Source organism: Takifugu rubripes, chromosome 22 (assembly GCF_901000725.2).
Source record: "Takifugu rubripes chromosome 22, fTakRub1.2, whole genome shotgun sequence".
Taxonomy (NCBI): Eukaryota; Metazoa; Chordata; class Actinopteri; order Tetraodontiformes; family Tetraodontidae; genus Takifugu; species Takifugu rubripes.
Window position 1 is genome coordinate 12908239 of NC_042306.1, and position 22442 is coordinate 12930680.

A 22442-nucleotide genomic window follows, 5' to 3' on the forward strand; every position below is an offset into this window, starting at 1 on the left:
GTCGGAGGTGAGAAACGCTCGCTTCCAAACTAAAGCAGCAACGGGACAAAATCGCTGGCACGGCCAAAAAAGCAGCCCAAACAACCAAAAGAGCTCCAGGGTTAAAGGAAAAGTGTGGCGGTGCTCAGTTCTGATCGTGTTCCCGGATAATCGCTTCATTCCAGCTACACTTTGCTGGAGGTCATGGAGAGCCAGAGCAAATGACATTATTTAGAACACGGTAATACAAGGCCACATATGTATTAAGGATTTAAGAGGACTCGATGAGTCAAGATTTATTTAACTGTGTTGTGTGATTTGGCTACTGGGAGATTATGGGAATGTGGATGAGCTGGTTGTGGGACATCAGACTGGACCTTTTCCCTCTGGGTCGTGCCAGGTGATGGAGAATGTTTGACACTCTTATCCCGTCCCGTCGGAATTCCCCTACATTTATGTGAGAGATTAGAAATGAAATGATTAGAATTTTTTTTTTTTTGATGGAATGTAGCATGTGATTTACTTTGATCAAAGGATAACATTAACTCATTAGATTTGTCTTTGGATCAGTTAGCCCTGATTTGGGGGGGAAGTCAGCCTGGCTCGGGCATAAAGGAGGAAATGAACATTTCTGATCAGTTCAGGTCCCCACGAAAGTCCAAAGCGAATGGGTGCATTTTCCCATAGTCTCGTGAGAGGAACGCGCTTTGAAAGCCAGTGAAGGTCGAGCATCCTGAGGAGCTCGTCTCCGAGCGCTCGCCGTCCTCCTCCCCCCGAGGCTTCTCTCTCTGAAACAACGCAGGGGACACCAACAGTGACAGCAATGTGTGTGTGTGTGTGTGTGTGTGTGTGTGTGTGTGTGTGTGTGTGTGTGTTCCTCCAGTGAGTGTTCACATCTGTTAAGTGTATAACTCCAGTGGTCCTGTTTGCCATTCGGTCGCGCTCCAGTTGTTCAGCTCCATGTGTCTCCGTAAACTCGGTGCAGATGGCTGTTGTTGTTCTTGTCTTCACTTCACTTGCGTTGCTTCAAACGCGCGACCAAATCGGCCACTACAGAGTCTCTGGAGGGGTGATAAACCCGGAGATGGGCCATAAAACTGCCAGGAATGGGGAGCAGCGCTCCCTCCCGTGACAATGAATGGTTATGCTCACTTCAGTTTGGCTTTCCCATATTCATCCATTAGCATCAACATTTTAGTCCATATTTGCGTCCCTTGTGATATAATACACTGTTCCTATGCAACAGGCTGCCATGTTCATATTCTGTGGACCTTATTGTCCCTGCAGAGGCATCGGTAACTTCCTCAGCAGGTTTGTGGAGCTTCATTAAAATAAAACCCTCTGATTTATTCACCAGGTGGACGTCCAGCAGAGGAAACGGACCCGATCTTGCACCGGCAGCGAGTCCGCAGTGGTACTGAGCCTCTTTCAGTCGCCTTCCGGTCGGAGAGGAGGCAGTTTGTGACTGGAGCAACGAGAAAAATCCAGTCTGGATTGAAAAAAACAGGTAAATCTGTTCTTCATCTCGACATTGTGGGAGTTTCTGAAATATTTTGGTGTTTCACAACATGAAAAAAGTAGCTCTAGTACTTTATTATTCCTTCAGGAGAATTTGTGAAATATTGTGTATTACAGCATTAATGTTGCCGCGTCTCCCCTGTGGCTAATCTAGTATGGAGCTACACCCTCTTCTGCACAGGCATGTTTCTCCATCCATCACTGCAGTCTATAGCAGAACCAATGTGCTCCTCTAGAATTATGACTCCCTTGTTATGACTCCCACTGCCCCCCCCACCCCCATACTTTCAGTGTTTGGTCCTTCCCTCAATGGTTCCAGCACACATACAGTGCAAAATCATGATTCATCCCACTCGTTCCAGAAATTGTTACTCCCCGTTTGAAGCCGGACTCCTTCCTCTGCCCCCGCCTGACTCTAATAACAACGTCATCGGCGCAGAGATGAGCTCGCTGCGATGTGCATGTGGCTCAGCTTGTCCTCTGAGTGTTCCTTCTTCCTTTAAGGTTGTGTTTTCATGTGATTAGACACTGTTTATCACATTTGAAAACCACAAATGCCAACCTCATGCTGGGGAAAGTTCAGCTTCTATGCACTGTCCTGAAGCTGCTGAAAGCAAAACAGGACTAATAGGCCAGAATATGGAGCAGGAGGGATCAGGCCGTTTCTTAGACATGTTCCGCTTTCATTTCCACACGCAGTCAGCCCGTTCAGCTCAAATCTGATTAGATCGACAGGCATCCGCGGCGGCCTCGGCCCTAAAGGGGATGTTAATCCAAAGAAAAGAGGTGCAGAAAATGAGAACCATCCTGGGGAGGACCCTCATTGCAACTGAAACCCAGCTGGTTTTGACAGGAGGAGATCAGAATCTGAATCGGATGTTTTTCCAGACCTTTCTGGACATGTGTTAATGGGACAGACACCGTCTGCCGCTCTGAGAGTGTCCATCCGTCCGTTTTCTGGCACCGTCCCAGCACTCAAACTGGGCAGGTTCTTCGAGGAGTACCAAGAGAAATCATGGAAGCTGTACATGAACGCACCGCGGAAAGGCCGACGAGTTGACTGTAGTTTGCTGATTGTGTACTGTACTGTCAGTACCTGGTTCCCCCTGCATGGTGGAAACATGGTTTCAAAAGCATCGGTGCTAACCAGCTCCACCCCAGTAGGCTCCCAGTGTTATAAATTCCTTTATTTTTGCAGCCCAGTTTTCTGGATTATCAGATCGGCGCGGTGCTCTCGTTCAAAGACCTATCCTCCGTCACGACGCCACCCAAAACATCCCGCAACAAAAAGGGGAAACTGCCTGTTCAGGCACTCCCAGTTGCCCTCACTGGCGGTATTGGTTCAGCATGACCAAAGGCATCATGCACGACCACCGCTGTTTTCGATTATGCTGCATTATGTCTAATTCCCTGCATCCTCCTTCCTTTGGCTTTGATCAGAGATCATTCGTGCATCTTCAGAAGAGAAGCTCAGAAAAATTTAAGCATGCCGGGTTAAAAAACGATCCACAGATAAATGAATAAGACTCAAGAACTTATCACTTTGGCTCATCTATTCTCACAGAACGTTCTCTTAGCTCAAGATGGCAGCTTAAAAACCCTCTAGAGGTAACTCACAAGGAACTATTTTAGTTGTATGTAGCATCAAAGTCCAAATAATATCTTCAGTGGACATGAATGGCAGCGTGAAATCATGTCTGTCGGCCAGACGCCTTCCTCTGGATATACAGCTGATTATTATTTCAGCTTTATATCGGCAGAGCACGCTGCAGCTGATCGGGACTTCATTTAAATTAAACTTCCCTGCTCAGGCCTCCCCCTGCTCGCTCTTGTCACATTTCTGCATTTTCCTGTTAAAAAACCATCGATACTCAGGGGTCGAAGTCCGTCGCGGAACGTGGCCGTGATCCATTTGTTGATCAGACTGTGAGAACGACTGAGTCCATATGTGCAGTCAAATTTGAAAAGAGCACTTCAAATAAGTGGAGAAATGGGTGAGATGTGATGTATTAAGTAAGAAAAGGAACTCAAACCAGTGCAGAGAGAGACAGAGAGAAGTTCGCTGCTCCATCTCTGCAGCCATACGAAGGAGACGTCCGTGTTTAATGATATAATAAAGCCATAAAGAGGGGGAATTTGAGAGATTCTCCCCAGCTGCTTTACAATCATGCTCATAAAGACATCATAAAGCACCGAGAAAAGTGGAAATAAAGTCAGCATCTGTTAAAAATCCTAGTTTTTTTAACTGAGACATTAAAGATATACATTCATTTATGTGCCATTATTGCTTCATCATTGCTACTTTATTGGCTGCAATAATCAGTTCATTATGTTTAGGGGAAAATAATTTATTTAGTAAAAAAACTGCTGCGTTGCTTTTTTCCTCGCAGCTTTGGGGGACCTGAAAACACTGAAATGGCTTTAAATAAATTCATTGTAAATATTGAATGAATCCGATCATTCTAGATGTGCTTTAAAACTAGATGAAGGGCGGATGATGAGGCCCCTTCCTTCATCCCCTCTGGTCTCCTCCTCCTCTTGAATGTAAAGAAATGATAAGAGTTCAACTCTCCCTCCAGAGGAAGCGAATGTTTAGGATGGAGGAGACATTTGTCATGACCGACAGGTTCTGCCTGCCCCCCCCCCCACACGCACACGTTCATACACCCAAAACACGGTCCTCTCACATGGCTGCATCTTAGACAAGAAAACACTTGTGTCCACACAGCACCTCAGACCCCAGTTAAATCCGCAGCCGTTTTGAAATAAAAAGTGTGTACAGGGGCGACATAAAAGTTTATTGTGCTGATGTTCAGAGGGGCCCAGTGTTAAAGGGCCACTATGACCCCAGGACAGCCACAGATGGACAGAGAGGAGGTGGCCTGGGGAGGGATTGACACAGACCCCTCTCTCTTTTGCTCACACATAGAAGAAGCTACCAAAAACACACGCGGCGCCGCAGCAGCGCCCACGGCGTGGAAAGAAAACAACCGGACCGCTTGCCGGAGCTCAAACGTATTTGATGTCTTTTAATGTTTTAATACCAGTGCTTGAAGAATGTGACGCAGCATGTGACCTCACGACACATGTCAGGCCCGTGTGTTCGTGTGACATGTGATGATGGCGTTTGTGAGGAAAACTGGCAATCATTGACAACAGCCTACCCCCCCCCCCAGAAGCGTATCTTCGCTACTTGTTACTGGGATGTGTGGTCGGATAGTTCCCATAGCACTGTTCGTCACCTAATATACAATATTTCCTTCAAATTTGTTGGTTTATTGAAATGAGCTTTCTGATAAAATCTTATTAGGATTTGATTTAAACTCTGTCCAGAACAAGGCTTCTTATATTTCCCTCATATTCCAACAGTTTTAAATCAATGTCACAGCATTCATTCCTATTATTCATTTATTTTTCAAACAACCCCAGAAGCTGACCAAGAGCTATCAAATCCTGAAAGATCCATGACTACAGCTGACTCTTCAATAACAGCTTATACAATGTTTTTGCACAACGCCGTGTTCCCGCTGCCTGTTTTTTTCTTTATTTCCCACACTAAGATTCTCTGTTCCCTTTGGAAAGTTCATGGTTGTTCAGTTGTGCTGAATGGATTAGTTTAAACTGCTGCAAGGTTTGAATGAAGCAGGGCGATTTGTCTCTTTGTAGGACCAAGTGGCAGCTCCCAGATGTTCCCTTCCTCCTACCAGGCTGATCCGGCCCCAGGTCCACCTCACCTCACTGCCGACGACCCTGCACGGTGTGGATTATTTCCCACCTGCAGACTGACACATTCCGCTCAGGTCGGAATTCCGGACGACCTCCTGACTCTCAGGAGAACCAGGAGTTTCTGCACATTTGGGTGGTGTGTGTGCAGCAAACACAACAGCTCCACGCAGGCGTAGCTAAAACAGCAAATATTCCCACCAACGTGGAATGAGAATATAGCAGGAAATCAAATATTGGATTTAGGGCTGGTTTTGCATGAAATGGGCACGTTTGATCTCTTCCTTTCCCCCTTTCTTATTATATTTTCATGGATGCAGTGATCCATGGTTATGATTTATCTTGAAAAATGTTTGGTTGAATAATAGGATCTAACAGCAGCAGCTGAATTCCTAAAGCCAATCTGCCCATAATCAAGAGATCATAACAGCAGCAGTAATGAGAACAATTCCGCAGCTGTAATGAGCCCCACAATCCTCTTAGATTTAGTTGTGAAGCCGACAGGTCCGTTTGGACGAGGAGAGCGTTGCTATCCCGAAGATAAGCGTGTATTCCTCTGGTGAGGAGCGCACGCAACAGGCAACCAGCGGGAAAATTCACAGGGAGCCAAATTGGAGTTCCTACGGTTCCAGCAAGGCAGTAGATCAGTCAACAGAGGAACACATCTGGTTCTGATGGCTGCCGGCCCGGGTGAAACTCCTCAGAGTCAAAACAGCGGGCTTCACAGAGAAGAACCAGGCTGAGCTGATGCAGATGTGGTCTAGACAGAGCAACAGGAGAGGTCCCGGAGATTCACCGGAGAGCCGCACACATTCACTGGGATCCCGGCATCACGAAAATTCTATTTACCAATTATGTAGGTTTCTCTAGTTTTGATTTGGGTTTGTAGAACTTGGATGACCTCCTAACCTAATTGACCTAATTGATGAACCCATGAGTTCTGCTCTCTGCGAGAACATTCCAGTCAACATCCACCCTTCGGTTGCTGATCTAAAGCCCTAAAAACACAAGGATCATTCCGCAGGACGCTGATCCAAAGAACACAGAGAAAATCCACATCTCCAAGGTTTCGTATTTAGGGTGGCCGAGCCAGAGCGCTGATCGGAATCTGATGGAAACGCCGTGGCGAGCCCCGAAACAGGCAGTTCGTGCTTGAAAACCCTCCAGTGTTGCTGGAATTAAAGCAATTTTGCCGAGCAGAGATCGCCAAATTCCTGAAAACATTTGCGAAATAATTGCCAAGGGGATCAGATTTAGAGGGGTTATACCTCATTCCACGCTGAAGATATTGTTTTTCATAAACCCTCATAAAATAGTCATAAAATTATTTTTTTTAAATTTCCGCCTCCACTTAGAATTTCCTGGTGATTTGATTTGTCTGAAATGTTCCTGATGAGAATCCTCGCACACAGCTTAATGTGTGACCAGATATTTGATTTAACACAGAGTGAGGAAGCATAATAGGAATTTAATGTGTTTATCTGTGTCGTTTATGTCCAAGAAAGCAGAGAAACGCGTGGACTTGCACGCGGATGTGCGTTATCTTCATCGTTTAGGTGACATCAAAGGCACGCTTTGATTTCTAAACCGCTTTGATAGTGCAGGCTCTTTGATCTACGTGAAATATTAACATATGAAGGGAAAACGTCTCATGCAGCATATCGGCAGCTTGGTCCCAGATGTTGTTCTCAAAGTCAGTCCAACACCTGGATCAAGCTGAATCTGTTGGCTTTAGATCAAAGATGGCACAGAAATAATGAATACGGTGTCCCCTGAACCCAAATCCTGAAATTAAGTTTTTAAGGAAATGTTCCCCAGGAAGTCCAGAGCAAAAAATGTAGGTGTCTTTTATTCGATTAAATAAATAGGTAAATAAATAAACCCTGTATGGGGAATAAACGTTCCAAAATAAGTACCCCTGCTAACATTAGCATTTAGATTCAACTCTGCACGTCATATTGACTTTTGAAGTCACATGACAGTGACTTTGAAAGTATTTGCATGCGTATAAATTTAGGATGATAATAAGCTGTGACAGCAAAAGCACAATTGTTTTAGTTTTAAGATCGTTATTGGCTGATGAAGGTCCAATATACACAAAGACTCCCATAAAAACACACCTCAACAGTCAGTCTAACCCACTTGAATGTGAGGTCAGTCTCGTAGCTGACTGGTGGACATTCTGTCTGTCTTCCTCCGCCCCCTCCTCCACGTTACAGGAGGAGGGATTGAAGGGCAGGGATCGAGCCAGCACCCTCTGGAGACTTTGTACATATCGAGGACCGACTGCAGGAGGGGAGAGCGAGCGTCTCCGGATCACAGATCAGGATTCCGCTTTTACCCACCCCACTTGTGGAGGAGAGGCTGTTTTTGGTGGAGATGACTGGACCGTCACTGCGGGGACAGCCATCGTTTACTCCGGGAGCTTTCCTCCATCCTACAAGGCTCAGAGTGTCTGGAGATCAAGACGGGCCTGTTTAACACCCACAGATACTGGTGGATTTTTACAATACCTGGAGAGAGGTAAGTAAAACTGCAGATTAAAAGTGTTCCAAGCCCTGTGTGGGGCTGTGAGACGAGGGGAGAGGTCACTCTGCTTACTATGGCTGTTCTAAATTAATTACAGAGAAGATATAAGGGACGGTGTGTCTGGCAGAGCTGTATAGCTCCAGCCTAATCTCTGCATCAGCACCGACTGGTGTCAGACTGTATAGAATCATCCGTAGTGATAGATCCCAGCCCCCCAAACCTCTTTGTGCTTAAGGACCGCAGCCAGCAGGATAAAAGCCGTGTTTACGACCAAAACGGCAGGATGAAGGTTCATCTCCTCTGCCTCATCGTACCTCTCCTGGTGGGTCACATCCCTGCCGCCAGCGGGCAGCAGGAGGCGAGGGAGAAGTCCTCCCAGGGCGCTCTGGTGGTCACGCAGAGACCCGGGCTCGTAGAGAGAGACATGCAGGCTCCCGTGAGGCCCAACATCACCATGCCGCGCCGGCGGCTACCTCCCATGTGCACCGGACCCACGGAGATCCGGGACACCTTCAAGTACATCAACACGGTGGTGTCGTGCCTGGTGTTCGTCGTGGGTATCATCGGAAACTCCACCCTTCTCAGGATCATCAACAAGAACAAGTGCATGCGTAACGGGCCCAACATCCTCATCGCCAGCCTGGCACTCGGGGACCTGCTGCACATCATCATCGCCATTCCCATCAACGTTTACAAGGTGAGCTCACGTTGAGCTTCCAGCTGAGAACTCCAGACAGTGACCCACACCATCCCCTGCTACCAATAATAGATGATGAATGAAGTTGATGGTTTTCATTACTGCGCTGCATATTGGCTTTTAAAGCCTGGCACCCCCACCCACACACACACACACACACACACACACACACACACACACAGAGGAAGGGGCTTACCACAGTTTTCACATGTTATTACGGTTTGAGCCTTCTTCATCCCCCTACCTCTCTGGTATTTCATTATCTGTTGGCTTCCGCGTGCACGTGTGAGCGCGCACTGGGGGGAGGGGGCCGGTATATTTGGGTAAAGGGGCAGGCGTGTTAAAACAACTGGACGCGGTTGCATACCAGAGTGCACTCACCAAAGGCGTACTCTGTGTTTACTGGGAGATACGGGAGCACATATGATCCCAATTGATCTAAACTTGCATTCCGTTCGTTCAAAGCGGAGATCAAAGGTCCCGTTCTGTCGAGGTTTAGCGGGGTAATGCTGCGTTTCCAAATACATAAAAGGGAGAAAACACTGAACATGAGGAGAGGGAACGAGCTTGGAATGCTCTCGGGGACTGGAATTATGCTCACACATGGTGCTCGTCGGATTCCTGCAGAGAGAGGGAGCAGCAAAGGGGAAGAGTCTCATCTGAAACGGCCTAAACTCCCAATAAATGTGTCTTTCCCTCCAGCTGCTAGCAGAGGATTGGCCCTTCGGTGTGACGCTGTGCAAGCTGGTGCCGTTTGTGCAAAAGGCCTCCGTGGGGATCACGGTGCTGAGCTTGTGCGCTCTGAGCATTGACAGGTAAGCACCCGCAGATGCTGATTGGCTTTGATGAATGACCTTTGACCCAACTTTATATGGCACACGTCACTGCCAGTGCATTCAGGGTACTCAGACGATGGATCAAGGGTACTGAAGTGGATATTAAAGTGTTTAATCAGTCCAGATCTTTATGGAAATGTCCGCTTCTTTGATGAATGTCCTTTCATTACGTAACCCAACTCTTCCAGGTACCGAGCCGTGGCCTCGTGGAGCCGCATCAAAGGGATCGGCGTTCCGAAATGGATGGCGATCGAGATAGCCTTGATCTGGATACTGTCCATTATCTTAGCCGTCCCAGAGGCCATTGCTTTCGACATGATCACCATGGACTACAAAGGAGAGTACTTGAGGATCTGCTTGCTGCACCCCATGCAGAAATCTGGATTCATGAGCGTGAGTTATAGATCTTCTGAGGCGTATGAATGAGCGCGGAGCAAAACGCTCCGTATTGACACAGCTGCGAACACTGGAAGTCGGCTTAAAAACAGGCGCAACGGAAGGTTTTCTGGCCACAGCCGATGGTACCAGATAAATAAATATATAGAAATAACAGAGTCTACCTGGTGGGTGTGGAATGCATCTTTAGCTCACGGAAAAACACCTTTTATTCCAGTTTTATAAGTCCGCAAAGGACTGGTGGCTGTTCAGCGTGTACTTCTGCCTGCCGTTAGCCTGCACTGCTATCTTCTACACCCTGATGACCTGTGAGATGCTCAGGAAGAAAAATGGCGTTCAGATCGCCCTCAGCGACCACCTGAAGCAGGTCAGATGGCATTTCATTCGCCCTACTTTTATAATAAGACTTTAGAATATAGAATTCATTGAGCTGATTGATCACCCCACATGGTTTGATGTGCATGTGCAGCGAAGGGAGGTTGCTAAGACAGTGTTCTGCCTGGTCCTGGTCTTCGCTCTGTGCTGGCTGCCTCTCCACCTCAGCCGCATCCTGAAGCTCACCATTTACGACGAGAAGGATCCAAACCGCTGTGAGCTGCTCAGGTACGAGGGGATGTGATGTGAATGTCCCACAATGCAACACCAGTCGATACCCATACTGATGAAGGGGCATTCTTTTAGTTTCTTCTTGGTGCTGGACTACATTGGCATCAACATGGCCTCCGTCAACTCCTGCATCAATCCAATCGCCCTCTACATGGTCAGCAAGCGCTTCAAGAGCTGCTTCAGGGTGAGATGTATCTTTTAAGCTAAGCTAAGGAAGTGTGCGTGATAACGGATCCACCATACGCGGGCTGGTATAAAGATTGCAGCAACAAGTTGTGATCTGACTGTGGAAGTAGCTGATTCATTCCTTTGACTTCACACAGCGGTGGTAGATTAGATAAGCTGCAGCAGTGTTGTAAACTACATGATGTGTTTGAAGAAGTATAAATCGGCCTTCAGACAACAACCTAAAAGGAAGGAATTCAGGCATCAGCTGTTTTTGAACAAAAACGTTGGATTTAAATGCTAAATGTGGTATTAGCCAAAACAGAGACGTTCGGAGCTAATGGAAGAAGGACCCGGCTTTTCCCAGTCGCGGCCTATCACTTGATGATTTGTCAGGCTGCTATCGTGTGACCCACCTCCAGATGAAAACAAACCTACTCTGTTTGTAACTTGATTTCCACTTGCTAACTCCATGTGGATAATGAATTGCAGGCGATGCTGTTACCCCTGTTAGCTGCAGTTGCACATTAACCATTAGCCAATAACGGCTTCAGCTCCAGTAAATTTTCCTTCTTAATGTTCCTAATAATCCCATTATTTATGCCCTTTATATTCCTTTTTTTCCCCTTTCTTCTCTCATCGGCCCCTCCTCTTTTCAGTCCTGCCTGTGTTGCTGGTGCCTGCCAGCCGAGATGCTGATGGATGAGAAGCAGTCGTGCATGAAGCTGAAGGTCACCGACCGAGCCTCTGAGCAGAGCAACTCCCGCATGACCAACAAGTCCACAACAGCTTGACGAGGAGTCGGGTTATCGGCAAAGGAGATACGTGAACAAAAATGCTGACGTGTGGGTGTCCGAACGAGGGTGAGTGCCTGCCATTGGCCTGTCGGCGCCATCTTACCAGGCCTTCTTCCACATTCAACCATCACGGCCTCCTAAACATTCTCCTTATCAAGAACCACAAAAGAATCGCTGCTTGTCGAACAGTCCATTCTTGGGTGCCAGAGGCGTAAAGCGGGGGGGTGGGGGGGCTGTATTGAACATAAAAGCAGGGTCGACAGCTCATCAGGCTTGCGGCCTGGATACTGAATGTTACTTTGATGCTATGAACCTTGCAGTATTTCCTGCAGCATATGGACAGACTGTGACGCATGAGTATTAGCAATTATCCTTTGGGATTATTTGTATATTTTATTACATATTCTTGTATGCATGTTACTGGGCGTGCTCCTCACGTGTGTCGCCGTAAACATCTTTTCCTGCCAGTTACTGAACTACTGATCCGACCAGTCGTCTTTTCTGTCGCGCTTTTCCGGGTTTTCCCGACTGAGGCTTCTCGTGCTGTACAGGTGTATTTCCCAAATTTAACTCCTTACCTGCGGGGGGGGGGGGGGGGGTTCACAGCGGGGTTGGTTTTGCAATAAACCCAGTTATGAAAGCAACAAAGGAGAATACGTTCATGTGTGTTTTTAAAGGAATTTATAAATTTTTTAAAAGCCCTTATCTGTTGAAACACATGGTAATAATCAATTCTGTGAATGGTGAAGCGTCGCTTGTTATTGTGGCCTGTACGAGTCTGTGTGTGTTTTGTGTTGGCGAGCGCGGGTTTGATTAAGTGTGACCTGGGGGGGGGTCGTCATGTGATAGAGATACGGAACACAGGAGGTTACTGTGATCGCTTTATTTTTCCTCCTCGCTTCTTCACTCTTCACTGTAAACACACACACACAGACACACACACACACACAGGCTTTGACCTGGGAATGTTCCCTTGGGCTAAAACAGTGTCACGCATGTCATATTAGCTCTAAAAGGAGCCCTCTGTCCTGTGATCCCTCACCACCCATCCCGGATTTCTCTCCCCATCTGCATCTGCTCGCTCTTATTCTCCCCCATTCAAAGAGATGCTCACGGTGGTTTCACCACTTCTGTGCCATCTTTTTTTTTTTTTTGCCCTCCTCCAACTCCTTTGCCTCCTCTTACCAAACAATCCAGTGTGGTTTCAGATGCACCCGCAGTCTCCAGTGAGAGAAATGGCGGCACATTCCGCTTTGATTATCTCTCGATGGGCAGCAGGAGTCGGACAGCTGTGTGCTTGCAGATGTAACCTTCCACAAATGTGAGGCACCGTCCTCTGACAAAGGTTCTTTGATAACTATTGATATCAGAGCTGTATACTTGTAACATGAGCACCAAACATGATACTTTAAGGAAATATGTGGAAATAAATCAAAGTCTGGCAGCTTAGAAACACCATTAAACTTCTCCGTCACCCAGAGGTTTGAGTGCCTAATGAAGGGCCCGGTTTGGTTGGACCTTTAAGGTAAATTAGCCCGGAAAGTCAGGCATCAATGGAGGCCTTTGTGCGATTTGTTGTCTCGTGATCCGTATCGCCGTTTGGCTGTTTTGTGACGGTTGCGCAATGTGTTTTTGCGTTTGCCTTGTCTGAAGCAGGTTTGCCGTGTGGATGGAGCCCGGGTGGGTTCTGCCCGCTGTGATCGCAGTTTAAGTACAACCAGAAGGAAATGCTTCCAGCCCGACATGGGGGGGGGGGTGATTGGCAGAGTCTTACCAGGAAAGTTTTCTTTCTGAGTGCTTCCAATAACGGCGCTTTTCATAGAAATGCATGTGTGTTTGATAACGCTCCTATTTTGAGACTATCAAACAGATTCTTGCGATGCTTTGATGTAACTTATCCAAGGCCCTTTTCCTGCTTTCATGCCCGTCGTGTAACTCGTCTGAATCCACAGACTCAAATGCAACACGAGTGAATCTTTAATTCTGAGTCATCACTGAGTTCAAATCTGTCGCGGTTTCGCATCTGAGGAGACGCTCAAGCGTATAATTACTTCAAAGGGGAAAAGAACAGGCAAAGTTGAAAATAAGGCCTTCGAGGGGTAGCGCAGGGTGCGGGAGCAGCAACCAGAGGTACACAGAGTGTTCCTGGGTTGATGTTTTCCACACGTGTTCCAATGCCTTCAGATGCTTCTCCTCTGGTTTGCTCGCGTGCAGTTTCACACTGTAAAAAAAGAAGTTTGACTTCATGAAACATACTTTTCCAGATGTCCAATTATCACATACTTAACGGGATGCCCATACACACACACACACACACACACACCCTTGCTGCATTAGGTGCACAGAAAAGGTCAGTAGGACTTAATTAGCCCCATGCAGAGTGGATATTTGATCATGTGTTGTTTTTTCCTGCTACTTTTCTCAGTGTGATGACCTTTTCAGTCACAAAGCATCCAGAAGACACCAAACATCTGTGTAAGATCTGCAAAGAAATACAGAAAAATCTCCTTCCTTGTGGGTATTTATGCAGAGGTCTACAGGTTACACCTGAGGTTCCAACTACATTTTTTTTTTTAAATGAGCTACTTTTAATAGGTGTTAAACTCAGCGCTAAAGGTTTACAGCAGTGCTGTTGTGTAATTACCTCTTTTGTGAGCTTCTACTATTAATAAAGTGCAAAACACAATATATATATATTGGATTTTATGCTGTTTTTATGTATGTGATGAAGGAAAACATTTTTTGTAACTGTACCTCCCACTGTTACTCGTGTGTGCACACATATTGTAATAATAAAATTGAACTTACTTTGTGGAAACATCGTGAAGTTACCTGTTTCCATGTTGCCTGTGGCCTCATCAGGCCAACTCCAGCTAGATGTAGCGGTGCAGATCAGAGGAGGATTTCTAAATGTTAAGACTTTTTAAAGAAAATGTCAATTGGATATGTTATGATTGTCTGTAAAGAGGCCATAGAGAGGAGCTCTGCACTCTCCAAGTGTCAGTAAACAGCAACAGTATTTGGCTGCAGCCTCATTCATAAAACCATCTGCAGGCCTTTGGGTATGGCAGAGACAGATGTTTGAGTATCTTGGTACCTTTAATTGTTAAATTCAATGCAGGACCAGAGAAGGGAAGCACGTTACTCATTAAGTGTGTCGGTGCGGATTGCTGCCACTAGAGGGCGATGGCGTTTGAGTTAAAAACACATTCAATTTAGTCGTCATATTTTTTGGCATATTTTGCAATTTCCCAAGAGATAAAGCGGCCAAATCATAACATTTCTTATTATTTTAACCATTCAGCACATTTATTTATTTATTTATCATCTAGTTGAAACCTATTTTATAATATTGATGCAATGGGGTCATTTCCAACACTGTGGCGGTTCGCCTGCATCCAAACCACTCCGCTGTTTGCATATCAGTTGCTTAACTCTGCTGCTTTACATTGCAAATACGCCCGTGTTTACATTTGCTCCTCACCGACAATAGTCACCATGGGTTACCTTGAGTCATAACACAGGTGACCAATCAGACCTCACGGTGGCTGACAGTTTAAAAAAAAAAGAGGAAGTGACAACTGAGAAGGGCTGAAGGGAAGGAGAGACGAATCAACAGGATCAACACTGAGTTTAAATCTCTGTGTGGCACCTTTCTTTGCTGAAGGACGGTCACAGAGGCAGGTTGAACCCGGTTCTGCTCAACGATGACTCCTCTTTGCCAGAAGAGATGAGCTCAACATCCATGTGTCTTCTGTAGCTCCTCCAGGCAGCTGTTCCTCTGCCACATGTGGACTTAAGCCACAAACAAAGGTGAGCCTTTTATTCTAACATTTATACAGCACTTTCCGCCATGATTGAAAACTTTACAGCAGCTCTCGGGAGACTGGAAGCCCATGCGCCATGTGAGGGGAAAGTGAAAGCACGTTCCTGCGTGTTTGTTTGACGGAGTTTTAACTTCCTGTCACAAATGTTCCACTATGACGTAATAATCTCTGACTTTCCAGAAACGCCAAACGCACGTACACGTTCAAAGAAAGGTTGTAAAACCACATTTCTGTCGTGACACCCCGCCCCCCCGCTCCCTCCTCCATTCCCAGTCTCCTCCGCACGCGTGCGCACGTACACGCTCCGCGCTCATTTAACAAGGCACGGTTACCCCAAGCAACTAGAGCAGCTTATCTGCTGCTCCCCCGCTTTGCCTCGCTGTTATCAGCCCGGCCTTGTTCACACATACACACTCTCTGCCACTTTCTGTCAAACACACTCGCGCTGTCTCTGAGCCACTGCACACAAACTGGGGAATGAATGTTATGGGGGCTTATCGGTGTCCTTAGGGGCCTGGCAGCCACTTCACAGGCTCACATCCCCCGTTCGGAGGCCACAGAGACAAATCTATGTGACCAGAGTGCTGATGAACACAGGCTCTGTGCTGCTGGAGATGATCTCTGCAACACTGGCGGGCGGAGGGCCACGCCGACAATGAGCACATACACGGGGCCCGATGGCCCGCAGCGGCAACAGCCACGGGAAGAAAGGGGAGCCAGTCCACGCCGGCTCTCGGGGGCCACGGCGCACAGGCGCAAGGATGCCAGCTGTGTTTGTCACGTTTTGTTCAAGTCTCACTAAGTCAGAGGGCCAACTGGCCGTCGTGCACGTTGCTGAACATCAGCGCAACAACAGAAACACATACAAAAAAGAGTCGATAGCGATGATGAGGAGGAGGTCATGGCTTCCCTGGGTTATGCTGCCCCCTATTTTTGTGATATTTAGTAGGTTCTGAAAGTTCTACACTACGTCACGCCCTTGCTGTGTATTATTGTGTGTATTATGTTGTCAGTATTTATTCATAATATAACGGTTTTGCTCCACGAGAGTCGCGCCACACGTGTGCGAAATGACTGCTCGTGTGGGGGGAAGTTTCGGCTGCTTCTGGCAGCGTTGCTGTCAGGGCTTTGGTTCAGGAACTCAGGAAGTGGTGCCTCCTAACTGAGCCGTGCTTCCTGTGTGATAACTGACCCGAACATGTTGTGTCTCTATCACAAGCACACAAAGACAGACAGACAGACAGACAATGTAGCGGCCTCACTTTCTCGCTCCGTTTGGAAGATGAGGCGTAAATGTCTGCACGGCTTCACCCCGACTAGGATGCACTGCACATTAAAAAGAAGTCGTTGATCAGTAAAGAGTCACTTAAAGTGAAAATGTTGAGGAAATGTTGCGAAATCCATCACTAATCCGGCCAAGAGTTGAAAGTCATGCCGACATTTCTCTCTTTACTCTTGTTTTGTTCGTTTGCTCATACAGAAGAAGTCTTTGCCAGCGGATGTTGAAGGTTATTAAACAAGAGACTCACTTTTTGAGCACATCTCAGTATATTTAGGTCAGTTATTCAACATTTTCAGGTGTGATTTTGGTGTACAAATTGAGTTTTACCAGGAGAAAGCGAGTCTTTCTTCTGTAGCTTTGCTCTAAATGTCACTTAACACCCCTGCAACCTTGAACATTGTGTAACATGACGTGATGCTGAAGTCTAAGTCAAGTCCAACTGACCTATTCACTTCATCCCTACACGCATGAGAGACACACACGCTAACACTCTGACCACGTTGCACTTCAAACTCTTCCTTCCTGTTGCTGGTTTTAGCTTCTGTTCGAAACAAGATAAGAGGTAAAAAAAAAACAAGATAGTCAAATGATAGAAGCAAACTGTATTATTTTTGTGTGGCTCTTGATTTAGCTGGTTGGATGCTTTATTGAAAATAAATCCACCTGCATGGAGGAAGATGGAGTCTGCAGGTGCGACTGGTTCTGATGACTTTCGTAGCGTTCCATCCCCCACTGACGTTCGGCCTTGTTTCACTCTTGCAGGTTTTGGTCAGACCACAGGACATTTTAGCATCCCCCACTTCCTCATCGAGAGTTCGAAAGCATGTTTCCTGTGACGCCTCTCAGTCTTTGGTCTGCTAGTATAGTCACATAACTCCTGCTGAAGTAGTCTGACATTCAGTGGGTTCAGAGGGAAGATCACTCTTGTTCAAAAGGCTCCATCTGTGTGATGCTATTTTCTCTCCATTAAGACTCCGTGTGTGTGTTTTGTGGGACAACCAGCCATGCTTCAGCAGACAGAGCTCATCTTTGACTTCGCCAGCGACCACCATTGCATGTCTCAGGTGAGTAAATGTCAAGCTCCACATTACCTGTGAGCGTTCTGACAAGCTGACCACCTGTCTGAATCTGTGTGTCCTGCAGTTGGGAAGTTACCTGGACTACCCCGCGCTGGGCATGGAGCAGGTTCCCCATTCACAACTGCTCTTTTATACAGGTCTAGCGTGCGAACAGTCCGATGAAGCGGGAGATCACCAGCAGCTGCTCAAAGGTCAGGCGACACACATGCTGCAGCCCCTCCTGACACATTTATGTCTGTGAGGATAACTGAGTGTGTCGTAGTCTGGACATTCTTTTAACCATTGGAAACGTGAGCGCTAAGTGTTGACAGTTTAGTGGAGCTCAACTTAAGAGCAGCGTGTCAGAGGCAACGGAGTAAACTAAACTGGTTTGCGCATGCGCAGTAGCGCACCGAGCAGCCCCAGGAAAAATGCAGGAAGTGAAACAAAACATTCCTAGATTGTAGCTGGGAAACACGCGTCAAGAGTCATTTAAGGATGTAGACGCAGTTAACCCGGGCTACAGCACACATGCTATAGCTTGTTCCACTCCGGGCCTGGGAGTTAAAAGTAAGTTTTGTCACAGCACCGCGCTGTTTTATCCCAGCGTGCTTCTGCGAACTGTTGATGCATCGAGGCTCGGGTAACTAGCTAACGATAGCTGCAACGATAGTAGCACCGTTGGCAGCCAACTCGGAAAGTTGTAATTCCAAACCCGCATCGGTTCTGGATAAAGTTATCGAAGACTAAGTTTCTGCATCCAGCGCGTCTCCTTTTGACGGGTCGGTCGCTGTTTGCAAAGTTGACAAGTAAAACAGCTGCTAGCTAGCAGATGTCTGTTTTAGCTCACCTTTTCACAACGAAGCACTTTTATTGTGATGTTTTGCCACTTGGCACCAGTTTAGCAGGTGAAGTTAAAAGGCTTTATAAGTCGAGTGCTCTAATATGGAAATGAAAAAGTTGTTTAAAGTGACTATGGACTATCTGTTGATGCGAGAATGAATAAACCTGCAGCAAACTGCGCAGAACCACCAAAAACATTTATCAGAAAGCAGCAAAGTCGAGTGGAGAATGCGGAATGAAAGTGTTGCACAGTTCCCTCACACAGGTGACTTCACAACAAACTCATCTGGAAATATACACTTTAAAAACGCGAAGCATAACCAGTTAATTGTGCAATGCTATGCCGATGCTAAGGTCACCATTGTTAATTCCACGCTGGAAATGAAAGATCTGATCCATCTCATCTGCCTGAACTTGTTGTTGTAACTGTCCTCTGTGGGTTGCAGTGGAACCATGTGACGATGAAGAGAAGGAAACCATGGAGACACTTGTTGCTGCTGACTCACTCCTCAACATGGAGTGCTCCGACACGTTGTCCCTGGAACAACACTACAGTAAGCCTACACGCAGCTCTGCAACTAAGTTAACGTGACTCGTGTGCACACCAACGGGGTAAAGATGCCCCAGCAGCGCCTTTACGTTTTGAGCTGTCTGGCAGCAGAATGTTATTTTTAGACGCGGTGAACACGTTGCTGCTCTTTTTGATTAAGTCTGTTTGTGCCCCCCCTCCAGCCCAGACCTTATTACCACCTCTGGGTGATGTCATCACTACTTCTGCTACTCAGGTGACTGTGTCAGCAGAGGGAATAATGGGAACTGTTGATCACCTGCAGTGGCCCTCCCTGCACACAGAGCAGCCTTCTGCACAGCTTCAGTCAAAGAAAAGAGGTCCGTCTCTGAGCATCTGCTCCTCTCACATCAGGTCATGTTTTGTCATTATATTCCAAGTATTGAAAAAGTGGTGTTTTCAAACATTTCAGGGAGAAAACCAAGACATCGGAGGCCAGAGTCTCCCACTCCAGATATCACAGTGAAGAAGGACAAGTACAATAAAGGTAATGTGACGGCGTGCTTCTCATTAGGTGTAATAAAACAAGTGCTGTTAAACAAGTGGCTGAGCATCGTCCAAGACATGAAACTAGGGGAAGCGCTTCAATTAAAACTCAATAAATCCAGAAAGGAATACATTACAATGCTAAAGTGTTTGTAAACCTTATTTCAACAGGAATATTGTTTGATCTGGCTCCACCTCTAAATGCTTTCGCCATTCTAGTTTTACAGGAGAATTAAATAAACAGATTTATTTGAGATTTATTTGAGGCTGTCACATAAAATCTTCAAATCTATGCTAAAACCTCCCAGACGTTCTGCTTTGAAATCCAAAATCGCATTTAGCAGGCAGCAAACTAGAGGCTTCAGTTCTGAAAAGGGCCCAGAGATCAGTTATTTTTACACCATATTTTATAAAAGGTTGTTCCTTCCTGTCTTTTTGTTCCAGGAGGAAACACGCTGTACCTGTGGCAATTCCTGATGGAGCTGCTGCAGGACCGGAAAGTCTGTCCTCGCTACATTAAATGGACAAATCCCCACGAAGGAATCTTCAAATTGGTCAACTCAAAGGCTGTCGCCAGACTTTGGGGCAGACACAAAAACAAACCAGACATGAACTACGAGACAATGGGTAGAGCACTCAGGTAAACGACAAAAACAGACACAAGTTTTAACGTAGTGGAAATATTCACAGGGTTTGTTTTTTTTGTGATTTAGGTACTATTACCAAAGAGGAATCCTGAATAAGGTTGAAGGTCAGCGTCTCGTGTACCAGTTCACCACTCTGCCAAAGGACATGGTTTACATCACAGACGGGGATGGAACCAAAGAGGAAGACTATGAAGACAACAGTGGTAACGATGAAGGTGTGAGTGATGAGTCTGACGAGAGCACAATACCATCTGGTGACCCGTCAGCTGAGGAGGAAGATTCGCCGCCACCTCACAAGAAGACAGTGACCGGCTCCGCGCGGGGGGCGGCCTCCAAACCCGTCGGCCAGCGTGACACCGTGCTGCGGTCGGGCAGCAACAGCCTGATCCAGGAGCAGCATTTGCCCATCGTGTCTGCCGAGATGCTGCGGACCCTCCAGAACCTGCCCAAGGTGCAGTCGCTGCAGCCGGCAGGTCACGCCTCGGTCTTCAAAACCGCTCAGCTCCTGGGGAGTCTGTGCGAGCGTCAGGCCGCCGTTGAGGGGGGCGTCCACGGTCACTGTGAGCAGGAGACGTCTGCTGAGAAGCTGCATCTGGGACAGAGAAGCTCACAGATGGAGGCTCCGCAGCTGGTGTCACTCACCAAATAACACACAGGTTCACACACTCCACCCACTCAGGACGTTGCGCTGTGGCATCGTTGGTGTCTTGAGGGCGAGGTTTAGACCCTATATTACCTCTGCATCGACCAAATATGGTAAGAATCGGCAGAGAAGGTAACGACGGAGCGCTGCCTCCTCTCCTGATGTCAGAATCAATCAGAACCAAAGTATGACAGCACACTGCTGATTGGGCTCAAAGAAAAGCCAGACTTCAGAAGCTCTTATCCGTTATCTCAGCCTTCTGTCAGTTCCTGTAGCCACTATGTATTAAAGACCAAACACAGACATGCACTGGAATCTGTAGCCTCACTGCACCTTTTTTGCAGACACTCCGTTCGCTTGCACTTAAGCCTCTGCCTTCATCAGTTGTGCCTTTCTCTTCTGTTTTAAATTTTGTAACGTCACACTGTGGGGTTTTTTTGTTTTTTTTAAATATTTTTTATTACTATCTGAATCATTCCTCTGACTTTACTGGCTTTGCACTAATATTTACCTCTGCTATTTCTTTCTCAAGTGCCTGTTGATCTCAGTCCATCCGTTCAGTTTCTCCTGCTGGCTGTGAGATTTTGGAGTAAAACATTCCCGCTATATATATATATATATTTTTTTTCTTAAGTAAAAGATTTGTTTGTATTGTGAAATGTTGAAAACAAGGGAACACTGTTATTTGTAGAGTTTTTTTCTGCTGTTTTGCTTGAGTTTCTGGACAGTGAGCCTTCCTTTATCTTGACAATCACCAGTGAAACTGTCTTTTTGTTTCAACCTCCAGAGTCACATTATAACTGTTTAGTCCTCTCTATGCACACGTAAATGTTACACACATATAAATGTCTGCAGTATAAGGACCTCTAAAGCCTTGATATCTGTGTGTTGTGTGTTATATTGTATCTTATATATCTGTGAACATGCTTGACATTGTGCCTTGTTGCCATCTTCTCCCTCAGGTTAAATTTGACTGTAGACTGCACACCCTATGTAAGGAGTCAGAATGTTGACCCATTGTACAAAAAAAAGGTGATTATTTTTTTTCTCCGCTTGATCTTAGTTTAGCTTCACAAAGCCAGTCCATAAAGCTCCCCCATTCCAAATTAAAGCTGAGCTTATGGGATTTATGGTGGCTTCCCTTAGGCTAAACCTGGTTCAAGAGATGCTTATAACTGTGCCTTTGTCCCCAGGGAACCTTATGCAGAACTGTTTTCACTTTATTAAGAAGAAAATGGTTAATTTGTAATGCCCAGGCTTTGCTTTATCTTAATGTCTCCTTACCCTGTGGATTTCACTGATGTGGATTTGTAACTTTGTAGCAGAGGGAGAATTGGAGTTTTCTGTTGCTTTTATTTTATTTTATTTTATTTGCAGTGCAGTTTTGTAGGTCATGACAAAAATAATTGTCTATGGGAAAAAAAATGGAATTTTATTGCTGTTTGTGATGCTCCTAAAGAATAAACCTTTTACTGCACTGTATCTTTTTTGTGCTCCACACTTGCAGATTCAAACGAACATCTTGATCCATGATATAATTTCTATGATATACTGTAATCTATAATGAGAATTCATAAGTAGTCGTGACTAAAATGCACAGTTTTTTTAAATATTTATTTTAAAATGGGGATATTAAATATTCTGTTAATGGAAAAAAAATCACAAATATATTACTGAGTCTCTGCACATGTACTTTAATACGCAATTTATTTAGACTGTTGTAGTTTCAACGATAAGATACAGAATTTATTTAAAAACGTAACATGTCAACAGTTGAATGACAGCATTCTGGAACTTTTTGAAATTAAAGCCCGATTTCAACGAAGAATTCCTGAATAACCC

General features: G+C 46.0%; 2 protein-coding genes and 1 long non-coding RNA gene across 14 annotated transcripts; 2 read left to right on the top strand and 1 right to left on the bottom strand.

The window, feature by feature from the left end:
* Nucleotides 1-659: 659 nt before the first annotated feature.
* LOC115247859 (uncharacterized) lies at nucleotides 660-9231 on the bottom strand. Its single transcript, XR_003886917.1, has 3 exons — nucleotides 9048-9231; nucleotides 8828-8955; nucleotides 660-767 (listed from the first exon to the last, which is right to left on the bottom strand). It is a non-coding gene; the product is annotated as an uncharacterized lncRNA (long non-coding RNA).
* On the top strand, nucleotides 6992-14064 carry LOC101070938 (endothelin receptor type B). Of its 3 annotated transcripts, none has more exons than XM_029830554.1 (9): nucleotides 6992-7057; nucleotides 7440-7743; nucleotides 7985-8446; nucleotides 9149-9261; nucleotides 9471-9675; nucleotides 9896-10045; nucleotides 10148-10281; nucleotides 10360-10468; nucleotides 11109-11680. In XM_029830554.1, exons 3-9 carry the CDS (start codon nucleotides 8033-8035, stop codon nucleotides 11241-11243), a joined length of 1260 nt encoding a protein of 419 aa, XP_029686414.1. In that variant the 5' UTR covers nucleotides 6992-7057; nucleotides 7440-7743; nucleotides 7985-8032; the 3' UTR covers nucleotides 11244-11680. The 3 variants fall into 3 exon arrangements, 2 of the variants coding, with proteins under 2 accessions (XP_029686414.1, XP_029686415.1); XR_003886916.1 differs by lacking the exon at nucleotides 6992-7057 and adding an exon at nucleotides 13672-14064 and having other exon boundaries at nucleotides 7320-7743; nucleotides 11109-11312; XM_029830555.1 differs by lacking the exon at nucleotides 6992-7057 and having other exon boundaries at nucleotides 7319-7743; nucleotides 7847-8446.
* A 757-nt stretch (nucleotides 14065-14821) lies between these two features.
* On the top strand, nucleotides 14822-22082 carry LOC101074529 (ETS-related transcription factor Elf-1-like). 10 transcript variants are annotated; one of them, XM_011616700.2, is made up of 9 exons: nucleotides 14822-15059; nucleotides 17118-17207; nucleotides 17327-17419; nucleotides 17499-17625; nucleotides 18703-18810; nucleotides 18989-19144; nucleotides 19237-19311; nucleotides 19755-19950; nucleotides 20024-22082. In XM_011616700.2, the coding sequence occupies exons 3-9, from the start codon at nucleotides 17360-17362 to the stop codon at nucleotides 20604-20606; spliced, it is 1305 nt and encodes a 434-aa protein (XP_011615002.1). In that variant the 5' UTR covers nucleotides 14822-15059; nucleotides 17118-17207; nucleotides 17327-17359; the 3' UTR covers nucleotides 20607-22082. The 10 variants fall into 10 exon arrangements, with proteins under 10 accessions (XP_011615002.1, XP_011615000.1, XP_011615001.1 ...); XM_011616698.2 differs by having other exon boundaries at nucleotides 14823-15059; nucleotides 17118-17419; XM_011616699.2 differs by lacking the exon at nucleotides 17118-17207 and having other exon boundaries at nucleotides 14823-15059.
* Nucleotides 22083-22442: the final 360 nt, after the last annotated feature.